Source organism: Astyanax mexicanus, chromosome 1 (genome assembly GCF_023375975.1).
Source record: "Astyanax mexicanus isolate ESR-SI-001 chromosome 1, AstMex3_surface, whole genome shotgun sequence".
Classification (NCBI taxonomy): Eukaryota; Metazoa; Chordata; class Actinopteri; order Characiformes; family Acestrorhamphidae; genus Astyanax; species Astyanax mexicanus.
Genome location: NC_064408.1, coordinates 23,469,462 through 23,481,582, shown reverse-complemented (window position 1 = coordinate 23,481,582; position 12,121 = coordinate 23,469,462). Strand labels below are relative to the sequence as shown.

The 12,121-nt window shown below is 35.9% G+C and overlaps 1 protein-coding gene across 2 annotated transcripts in view; it reads left to right on the top strand.

Moving 5' to 3' along the window:
- Positions 1-9,627, top strand: part of lamc3 (laminin, gamma 3) — a 230,736-nt gene extending 221,109 nt beyond the window's left edge. The window contains exons 24-29 of one of the 2 annotated variants that reach the window (XR_007437948.1): positions 444-546; positions 2,805-3,007; positions 3,212-3,355; positions 4,844-4,943; positions 6,525-9,270; positions 9,329-9,627. Coding sequence is in view for 1 of the 2 variants with exons in the window: in XM_007259638.4 (XP_007259700.3) it covers positions 444-546; positions 2,805-3,007; positions 3,212-3,355; positions 4,844-4,943; positions 6,525-6,775 (801 nt within the window). In the remaining variant the exon portion in view is untranslated. Of the gene's footprint in view, positions 1-443; positions 547-2,804; positions 3,008-3,211; positions 3,356-4,843; positions 4,944-6,524 lie in introns of both variants that reach the window. The other variant, XM_007259638.4, reaches the window with a different exon arrangement.
- Positions 9,628-12,121: the final 2,494 nt, after the last annotated feature.

Below are 12,121 nucleotides of genomic sequence, written 5' to 3'. Positions count from 1 at the left end.
TCCAAATCAGAAATGTTCTGTTTATATACAGATAACAACAGATATACACTGCAGTGCTTCGTCATAACAGACGTCTACCTTTGTATGTTATAATCAAGCAGCTTCAGTTTGCAAGCAATAGTAATTCCCTGACAAGTAAAAGACTGTTATAATACATTGTTTTTATTATATTATAATATATAATGTAGCTTACATTATTTATGCCTCATGACTGACACATCGTGTTATTGTTTTTCTCTCTAGTGTCTACTTTTCTATTTATTTTGTCATAAGCAGAAAAAATAATAGATATGGAGTACTGTAAAACATATAGAAGTGGCAGAAATACATGCATAAAAATGACACAATGAAGCCTTCCAAATCTGTCTTAAATAAAGAGATTTCACTTATACGCATTGCTTTGTCTTTGTAACAATGACATTTTGTCTCCTCTGCCTCTGCAGCTGACAGCCCTTACCCAGGGACTTAAAGAAGCAGCTCTTTCTTCAGTTATACGAGGCAAGAAGACAGAGTCGGAGGCCTTTTCACTACACAAAAATATAGAAGGTAAATCTATAATCTATAAAGAGCTATTCTAATTTGCGTATTACTAATTTCCAAAAGCAAAATATATGCAATATATGCATAATATATTTCTGTTCTGAATATACATGTTCCATGCAACTAACTCCAAAACAGGATTTTAAACTTGAACTGTCAAACTTTTAAAGATTTTTTTTTTTTTATCAGTGTTATTTTGACCCCTTTTGAGCAAACAAAAGACAAAAGGCATTTTCTCAAGTGTCCCAAATAAAAGAGTCCGCACCCAGGACAGATTTTGGGCTCGCTTTGGGCAGGAGCTCATTAACGCTGGTTTGTTTTCACACACATTCATTTATTTGTTCTCTATTAACCCTTGTGTTGTCTTGCGGGTCAAAAGTGACCCACTCCTATGTTTAGCTGTAGAAAAAACACCTTTTTAAAATATCTTTTTTCAACCTGAAATTTTATGACTTTTTTCTAAAGGCACTCCATCATTTAAAAAAGTGATTCTTCGTGTATGTTTAATTTTCCATGTGGACTGTACACCACTAGGGTACAAAGATTGTCTTATGGGTCATTTTTAAACTAAGAATTTTTAAAGCATTTAAACACTAGAAAAAAGTATAAAGGCCACACAAACTCTCTCTAATACACACAGCATTAAACATCATATGGATGACTCCAGAGCCAACAGTGTATTCAGCTGCCCATGTCCAGCACGTCACCCCATCCACCTTTCTCCTGTTCATCACACCAGCCATCCGAACAAAAAAAAAAAAAATCCTGGAGAAAACTAATTTGGAGGATTCAAAATTCAGTTAAGCTGCTTTATTTTGGGGCTTTGGTAGGGCGGGTCATTTTTAACCTGTAGAACAAGGGGAGTAAACAACACTCCCCCTCCATCTCCTGGCACTTTTTTCCAAAAAAACATTGTGGATTTTATATATATATATATATATATATATATATATATATATATTTTTTTTTTTTTTACATATATACAGTAGACAGTTATGTACTACATATATAGTGGAAAATCCACCTGCATGTAAGCTACTTTCTCCATCAGAAAGTAAAAAGCACACAAAAATAATTACAACCATCATCGATTTGTCTCTTTTAACATGAAATATTTACTTTATTTTAATCACAACTGAAACAAGACATTTCCTCTGTGTCTACAACTGATAAAACTGAGTGTTTACAGAGTAGCACTGTTAGCCCTCACCACGAAACAAGCACAGCATGAAATAATATTAAAACAAAAACACAGTATCAGTAAAAAAGCTCCAGACTAAAATGTATATTTCAGGCAATTTACTGTTAGCTAAGCATACAAACAGCCATATTTTACACTTAACATGATATATTTACACATTTAACCCGATCGCTAAGGCTAATCTCAAATGCTAATCGCTGCTAGCTTCCGCCTGCTAGCCTGCAGCTTTAGCAGTTAAAACAAACACTTTAACTCAACTTACATATCACATATTTACACTCTGGTTGTTTTAATAACATTTTAACACTCAATAATAATAATAAAGTTCAATAATCAAGGAAATCCTACTAGTGTGCCTTTAACATATCCATACACACTCTTGAAAATGCACACATTAAAGGCCAGTTTATACTTCTGCATAGAACCTATGTTATAGCTTACGCATATCAGAGCGCATTTTTATGTTTGTGTGTATCAGTGACTCTGCATCGCTCTGCAGTTAAAACCACAAAGGCAGGAATGTGTGGGCGGGACAGCGACGCCTGGTGGACCAATCAAAGCTGCGTTGTTTCTGCGTTGTGCAATGTGTAGTTACATTTCCAGGGAGGTGCACGTCAAACTACAGCAACAGGGCCTTCATAAAGAGCCAAACACTGGCAGTTTACCACACCCGAGTATCAAACCTAACCTAATGCTCCAACCATTGATATATGCATCTACTTTGTGTCATATATAATACATTTGAAATTTAAAGTAATTTTTTAACAAACTAAAATATAGAAGACAGAATTGCTTAAGCCCATTTTATGTTTAACCTCTTGTTTAAGTTGCCTTTACAGTTACATATTTTTATTTCAAACCCTAAACATAATGTAACCTGTAAACATTTATGTATGCAGAAAACCAGTGATGAATACGCAGAATACATATTTTTTTTGTCCGCCAGTATGGGTCTGCTGCCACTGCTTAACACTGATTTATTATGTACACATTTCTCTTGCCTGGTAGAATAACATAGAACAGCATGGAATTTCACAGTCTGTAACTCTCTCTTCTGTGAAAGGCATACACCAGGACTGGCCGGTCCTCCAGATTCAGACCAAGGCAGCTCTAAAGCGAGAGAGCATCATGGAGGAGAAGATCCTGACAGAAGTGAAGAAGAAAGTGAGACATGCTGAAAGAGCTCTGAAGCCCATTCTGGAGAATGCTACGCTAGCTATCGACACAGCTGCACAGGCTGAGAACACAGCCAATGCTGTGGCGAAGGTGAGTTCAGAAACATATGACTGTTCCACTGAGGAGCAGCACTTTTAATAAAAACATGCTTTCAAACGCGCACCTTTACTCTGGAATGGAAGAAAAGTCAACTTTTACATTGTTAGTCTGGAATATTTTAGGAAACACTGAAATGAGGTTGTTGCAGAAGAATGCAAATGCTAATCCTCAGTCTTTGCCAACTGTCTCTGGCAGGATGCCAAGGCGTCTGTTTCGCGGGGAAAGCAGGCGAGAAGGGCATCTGCGCAGCTGAAGTCAGCTGTGCATGCAGCTGTGCAGCAGCTAGCTGAGCAGGAGAGCACAGCGGCACAGGTGCAGGCGAACATGAGCAAGGATGAGGTAAGCAGTCTGTGTAGGTTTCACCATCTGAGCTGGTGAGTAATTGTGTCTGGACCTCCTTAGTAACACTGGATTGTGACACTTTGTGTAAGTTATGTTGAACTACAAAATAACTGGGGAATACTGTGGAATACTGAAATTACTGAATCATGCTAAATACTAAAACCTAATGAAAAAGGAAGGTTTTAATAAGGAAGGAACAGAGAACTAAAGTTGCTAAATTTTCTGAAATTCTGAAATCATTAAGTAATGTTGAATTATAAAATTACTGAGTAATGTCAAAAAACAATTTCTAAACCTTCAGTATTGTTGAATGCAGTGATGTGCAGTGAGGCCCTTCTAAACCTTCAGAGAAGGGGTGACAATAGGTGCATGTAAATAATTACATAATATTTAATAAGGAAATATATATTATACTTATTGAAAACTATAAGCATATGTTTTATAAATTAACTAAAAAAAGGGGGCGCTGAGTGGTCCAGCGGTCTAATGCGCCGCCACCATGAGCAGGAGGTCGCAGGTTCGAACCCCTGCTCATGCAGCCTTGCCATCAAGCTGCCTGGGTTCAGAGGGAGCACAATTGGCCCTGCTCCCTCCGGGTGGGTAGATGGCACTATCTCCCCATCACGCTTAAAGGTGGCGCCAGGCGGCACGAAGTGTCTGTGAGCAGATGTATCGGAACCTAGCCGCTGTGCTTTCCTCCGAGCGCACTAGCTGCTCAGGCAACGATTCATCAGCAGCAGGTGCCACGGGTGATGGGGAAGCACAAAGGTGTGGGACAATTGGATAGCCAAAATTGGGAGCAAATGGGGAAAAATCTGAAATAAAATTATATAAAAAAATTATAATAAAATAAAAAACACTATATTAACTGCACACCAGGTCGAAGGTATTGTTGAGTAATGTAAAATTATGAATTTGATAAATAATGTCAAGGTAAAAAAACTGCTAAATAAAATGTTAATTACTAAAAGTAATAAATAATGATGAATTCTGAAAGATACGAAATCAGCTTTGTAATATTAAATGATGACTGTACTGAATACTAAATATACTGAATAATATTGAGTAATGAAATTACTGAGTAATACTAACATTACTAAGTAATACTGAGGAATGAAATTACTGAGTAATGTGGAATACTAAAACGAACTGAAAATCAGCTTGTTATTGTCTTAATAATGTTTTAATGAACAACTACTGCTCAGAAAACCTTTTAATTATTATTTTCTGAGGGATAATGCTAATTTGTACATCTCTTATGCAGTGTGTGTCGGTACAGAAGATAATCAGCATGCCTCTTCTGTGATACTCACCTGCCAGTGTAGAAGTTACTCATTTGATTAACTTAAAGTAACGCTGAACTGCCCTGAGCTGATCTTTTCAGTGATATGCTCTTGATTAAAGTGAGAGGCTAATGGATTGATCTTTTTAACACTCTTTGCTCTGTGTGTTTTTGCACATGCTCTCCTTATCTCTGTTCTACAGGCTGATGTTTCGTTAGAGACAGTGAAGGACAGCATGGAGTCAGCTAAGATCCAGTTGGAGGCTTTTACACACACACTGGCGGAGCTGCTCAGGCAGATAGGTACACACAGAACCCTATCTTCCATCCTGTCATTTTTTATCTTTCATCTTGTCCTTTCTCGTCCTGTCCTTTCTTTTCATTCGTCTGTTTTTCTCTCATTTTTTCCTGTGCATTCCTGTCCTTTCCTGTCCCAAACTAATGGGTTCTTGCTTTGCCTTTCGTTCCCTGTCTTGTTTTTTTCTAGTCTTGTCATTCTGTTCTTTCCTTGTATAATTCTCACATTTTTTTAGTCTGTCACTGTGTTACAAATTAGATCTAGTGGTATACTCAGAAGACAAAAGAATAAAGCTGAAAACAGAAAGAATAAGTAATATTAAATATTACAATTACAGGGTAATACTGAATACTTAAATGACTGAGTAATGAAGAATCAAGGAATTTATAAGTAATGGGTAATGCTGAATCCTATATTACTTATAAATGAGCAATACAGACATTTCTGAATAATATTCTTTACTAAAATTGCTGAGAAATGTTGAGTGCTGAAATTACTGAGAAATGTGAAATGCTGTAACTGCAAAGTAATTTTAAATACTGATCAATATCAGTATCAAATACAGAAATTACTCAGTAATGTGGATTTCTGTATTTACTGAGCATAGTCAAACACAAAAGTAATGACTTTTGAATGCTTAAACCTCTTAGTAATGTTAAATCCTGAATTAATAGGTAATGTCAAATACTGAAATTAGTCAGTGATGGTGAATGATAAAATTACAGAGTAATGTTGAATACTGAAAACACTGAGTAATGTTAAATCATTTATCAATCATTCATTCATTTAATCATTATTCATTAGTAATAAACAATAAAATTACTAAAATATTAAATTAATGTTGGTGCTTTTTGAAAGTGTCATAAATTCTTGATATTAAACTTCTTTTAAACTCTTATTTTTTGCAGATACATTTAATTTAACATCCTGTAGTCTAAAGCCTATCAGACACATTGTTTGTTCTGATTGTGTGAGGTGTGTTTGTGTACATGTGTAGATTTTTGATCTGACAATTATTTTTTTCCATTAAGAATGAATGTGGTGCAAAAATGCATGCCCATTTACTGTTCTACTGCTCGACCAATACATACCATTTCGAATATACCTCATAAATATAATCTCAGGTCACAATCCAGAGAACCAGTTCACTCACTATCTCTCATTTATTTGTAATTTTATTTCCATTCCTTGTTATTCCCATTCATTCAGTAGGAAATAAAATTCTCCTTTTTTTTTCTGGCATCCACCAAACTGCATGTTCTCCTTCAAGGCAGGCCCTCATACATTAATCCACTCCACAGACATACTGAACCACACTCATCTATTTTTAGTTTTTGCATCTGTTGTTCCTCCAATTTACTCCCATTCATTTTTGTCCATGAGATTAATTCACCTGACAATGAACAAAATGCTTGTACTTCTTCAGTGCAGGTCCCCAAGCGGTAATCTATAAACATGCTGATGCATACTCACCTGTTTTTTGTATTTTTTTCATCCTCTCATTTATTATTATTATTAGTAGTAGTAGTAGTAGTAGTAGAAGCAGTAGTAGAAGTAGTAAATGACTCATCTAATATATTTTGCAGAAGCAAATGCAGCTGTGGAAAAGTATGACCGTGTGCTGAATGAAACGGCCGCCCGCCTGCTGGTTCTCCGTGCCAGCGTGGAGAGCCCAGCCTTGAATGGAAAGATCCAGAAGCTGCGCGGTGCTGCAGAGGCCCAACAGAAACAACTACTGCAGATAGAGCAAAGCGTGCAGGACATCAGGGAGGAGAGGGACAGCCTGACAGACATCGTCCACAACCTGCCCAAAGAGTGTCCACAGCGGGGCCACTAGAGGAGGAGAGTGAGGAGATGACAGCACAGAAGAAAGTAAAAGGAAAGAGAATTGTAGGAAATATTAAAAGAGTATGACAGAGGAAAGTTACCCAAACTGAAATCATAAGGAATATTTCTTTTTAGCCTAATCTCTAGTCTGCCACAGCACAACTACAGGGGTTAGACAATGAAATTGAAACACCTGTTATTTTAATGTGGGAGGTTTCATGGCTAAATTGGAGCAGCCTGGTGGTCGATCTTCATTAATTGCACATTGCACCAGTAAGAGCAGAGTGTGAAGGTTCAATTAGCAGGGTAAGAGCACAGTTTTGCTTAGAATATTGCAATGCACACAACATTATGGGTGACATACCAGAGTTCAAAAGAGGACAAATTGTTGGTGCACGTCTTGCTGGAGCATCTGTGACTAAGACAGAAAGTCTTTGTGATGTATCAAGAGCCACGGTATCCAGGGTAATTTAAGCATAACACCAAGAAGGACCAACCACATCCAACAGGATTAACTGTGGACGCAAGAGGAAGCTGTCTGAAAGGGATGTTCAGGTTCTAACCCGGATTTTGTCCAAAAAACATAAAACCACGGCTTCCCAAATCACGGCAGAATTCAACTCTCCTGTTTCCACCAGAACTGTCCGTCGAGACAATAAATTATTGTGGTCTAAGACCAGGTGTTTCAGTTTCATTGTCCAACCCCTGTGCTTGCCACAGACAATTATTTCAAAGCATTTATCTGAATTTAGAAAACAACAGAAAGCCCACTGACCTAAAACTCACTGAGAAGTCAATAGACATGTACTGAATACTGTGAATGATTGAATCAGTAAATTAATGTTTAACTAAATAAAGAAATGCTCATCATAGACGGGGTTCATAACATTTTTAACCTATACATTTCCAAGAATTTCCATGACAAAGAAAATCCAAGAAAATCCATGTCAAAACTGCTTATAGTAGGCCTATATCGTTCCTAAAATTAATAATAATAAACAAATTGCAATATGACATTTTTCTACAGACAGCATTAAATCAGTATTTTTCTCTCACTGAGTGAATTTACAGTTATAGTGCAGCCGAAACTCCAGTCACGGCCAGCTATCTAATGCGTACACACATGATTGATTTACCCAAACCAAAACAGCTTTTCTCAGTCAATAATGGGAAACAAACTTTCAAATTTCCATTTTCTGGATATTTTAATTTTTCCAAAACTTATGTAGGCCTGGAAATTGCTATGTTCAAATTCCATGACTTTTCCAGGTTTTTTATGACCGTACAAACCCTGCATAGAATAAGACCAACATGAGGGACTGTGTTATCAAAGTTTATTAAAACTGAATACAGTAAGATAGAAATTCAAAGCTGGTATTAGCATGTGATTTTGCTGATTAGATCATGTTCTGATTTTAGTTGTTTGCATGTAAAGCCAGGTGTAAATACACTTAAGATGTACGATCTTGTGATTACGAGTAGAAAACTTAATACTACACTTCCCTCTGAAAAACTACATACACACAGCAGGTGAAAGTGTCCAAAATCTGTTTTCCTCAACAAATGTAATGTATATTTTAGGCTATTCACACTATCTTTTAAATGTTACTCATATCTGACGTTTGTCTGAACAGTTTAATCTGTGTAACTGACGCTCATGTACAAAACAAGCAGCGCTCCACAATAAGTTTCAGTTTCATCATTTCCATTTGGACTTATCACAAACAAAAATAGCATTCCAGCTCACTGTAAAAGCATGCATTAGTCAGCTACAGACAGATGCTTTGGTTTAAATGTTTGGCTTTAAATTTGGCTTTTTATTTTCCTTAGATGCTGAATCCATGTCCTGCTATTTCATTAGAAGTACAGAGAGGTTCAACACAGTTCCTCTTATATTTTTGAAACAAAGCAATCACCCCAAGTATATTTTTTACCTCACTATTTCGCCACTAAAAACTTCCCTCACTTCTGTTTTCCTTTTTTCCATCTACTCCCAGACATTTTTCCTCTCCCTTGACGTAAACATTAATTCTGATCTAAATTCGAGTTGCCGCAAATATGTATTAGTTATGTGGATGCTTATTAGATTTTAATACCACACTACTGGCTCATATTGGAATTGAATATGTCATAGTACACATATAATTAGTGTGTTTTACTGTTCACAGTTTTTACCACTACAGAATTGGCACATCTTTCTCACATATGACAAAGGAAAGCGCATTTGGGTATAAAGTAAAATGAGCAAATTAACAAACTAATGCACTTTATTATGCTGTATGGTAAACACCACAGATCTGACAGACTGGGATTAGGCTGAAAACTCTGAGGGATTTTATCAAATATAGACAGAGAGAAGAGGAATCCAGCCCCTCTGTCTCCTCTTTAGTTCGTTTTTTATTTCAGTTCCTTTTTGAAGAATGTAAAATATATTTGCCATATTCTGTGATCTGATAAAATATTGTTTTTATTGTAGTAACAAAACTGCACCAGAAAAGTATGGAAGTTTTTTGACAATAAACCTGTTTCTAGTGAATCATGGGGTGTTAAGATCTGCAGAGAGAACAATATTTTTTGATGCTGTAAGGAAGCAATGTGCGTATTTGGGAAACGTATTTTGGACTATTCATATGTTGCCAGAATACATTGATTTGGTACTCAAGGAACGGTGTGTTGTGGTGTGTTGTTTATATAACTAACGTGCAGCTTTTTATTGTTTCATATGACCACAAGATGGTGCCATATACAAGCTTGTAATAGGACTTTGGTTTCTTACATACTGTATATGCAATATACACTGACATGCAGGATGTTGTACAAGAAATGCTGATGTTCAATAGCAAATAAACCAGTTGAAAGTAAGGTGTGGCATATTTTTTCAGTGTGTTTTTGCCTTGTTTCACTTTGTGATTTATGCAAACATCCATTTATGTTATTTTTTAGGGTCTTTTGTTTTAATTCTACAAAGGAATAATCTAATATATATTAAATTGGTGTCCAGATGTGTGGAAGTTAGTCAGGCAAAATTGTCTATAAATCAAGATGCATTCCTCCAGTGCAACATGCTGTTGGGACCTGGGTGTACTAGTGGCACTGTATATCTCACTCTCTCTGAGCTGTACTTACACTGTGGTGCAACAGCGACCTCTAGTGTGTAACCTCCAGCAAACCCCATTATACCTACCACCTTTATTTACCTAAAGTACTTTTTACCTACAATAAAACAACATAATCAAAGAACAGTAACTGAATAAAACAGTAACAATATAATAATTCAGCATAACGCTTTTAACAACAGATATATGAACTTATCACAGATTATGACTGTGTTCAAGCTCGCTATAAAAAGTGTGATTTATTCAGGCCCCCTTTTGCGGTTTGCGTCTTTGGTTCCTTTAATCAGTAACACTTTACAAAAATGGTCACAATTTAAGGTCAGTAATTCATACCTGTCAAGTCTCCCGTTTAGGCCGGGAAATTACCGTATTTTATTCCTCTTTCCCGCCTTCTCCCGTATTAGTATTTTCCTGTAAATGTCCCTTTTTATGATAAAATTTTAAAAACTTTTTTATTGAGGAGACAGGGTACTGACTGCTCTGTGTCTCTTAACCAATCGTGGTGCCGAATCAAGGAGAAAGTCCCGCCTTTCAGAAGAAACAGCCAATCAGGTTTTGCGGAGTGCAGAGGAGGGTCAGTGAGGATATATGGAGATTTTTCTAAAAGAAAAGTAACAGAGCTAACCATGTAAACTGTGATGAGATTGTTTCTGATAGCTGGTTAAAAATACTCTTCTGAAACAAAACACACAGATTAAACCTTTTAAAAAATGTAAAAAATTACAGCTTGTGACTCAGCTTAACTAGAAATGTGGAGAGGACTGAAATGAACTGAACTGATCAGGGGTGGAGTGATCAAAAGAAAGAAGAATTAATTAAAGATTATTAATTGTGTAAGCCCCTTAGGACTAATTTTTACTGATGGAATATATCTGGTCCGTGTCCTTTTTGTTAAAGCTCATGATACTATTTTTAGGTCACCAAAAGTCATTTTGCAGAATTTGTGCACCCTTTGTTCAATTTTAAAACCATTAACTAATAAAAAAAATATATCATATAAAAGAGTGCATTCCTGCCAAAAAATACATTAAATCTTTACTTTTTTTCTAAATATTCTAGAAAAGGGATTTTCATTTGGCTGTATTAGAAGAATGACATATGTAGGAATGTCCACAACATTTCAGTGTCAACAAAGGTAGACCTATCAGATTCTGATAATCTAATTGTAATGTGTAAGTGGTTCACATGTGGTTATTTTAGATTTTTTGTAAACCTGTCTTAAAATGTAAGGGATACTGAACCTTCGTTGGGCTGGTGGGCTTGGGCTTACTTGGTTAAGACTTTCTGTCAGAAGTACTGTTCATAATTACTGTACCCTTATTGTAAAGTGTTACCATTTAAACCTTGTTTCTAGGCACACACAATATGTGAAAACTAGTAGACTAAAAATGTGAAAATTTTTAGTCTAATTTAAACACAAACTGTCCCTTACATTGTTTAAAATTTTCTTGATTAATGGAAAAATAAAAATCCTCTGAAAATAACTTGAATTGATTGAGTTGAACTGATTCACAATAAAGTTTAATTATATTTTATCTCTCTACTGTGAAGTTGCTGTTTCGGGGAGATTTGTTCACATTACAGATAGATTTATGAATATGAACAAGATAGCCACATCTGAACTGAGCAGAACATAAATCCGAATTTATAAATGAGGCTTGTAAAGTGATCATTGCCACATAGATGTTTGTAAGGACCTGTGTATCCATTAATCTACAGTTAGACACATTGTCTACAATGTGTGTGTGTGTGTGTGTTTGTTTGTGTGCGTGTGCAGATGGATTAAAGGTGGGACCAAATTACGTCTGTGCATCCAGCACAAGTATGGTGAGTATGGGTGTCCTGTTTTGTCTCTCTCACCAGAGAGGTCCTTAAGTCCCCAAAATCCCAAAACTTACAGACTATCCATTTAATCGTACAAATGGATTTTTTTTCCACACGGTGGCGCCACATACAAACCATAACGTCTGACATTCACTATACTTTTCAATTCATTCATAAAACTGTTGTCTTTAACAGCAGTCATATAGTTGAGAAAACGGCAAGGGCTTTGGTGCATGTTAATTAATATATTTGTTAATATAATATGTACTGTTTTATTTATACATTAACAATTTAAAAAAGGGCTTTAGTGCATGCTAATTAATATATTAGTTAATATGATTTGTATTGTTTGATTTATAAATTAATAATTTAAAAACATTTTATAATAAAACTGCAAGCAGGTATGAGTGTAGCCA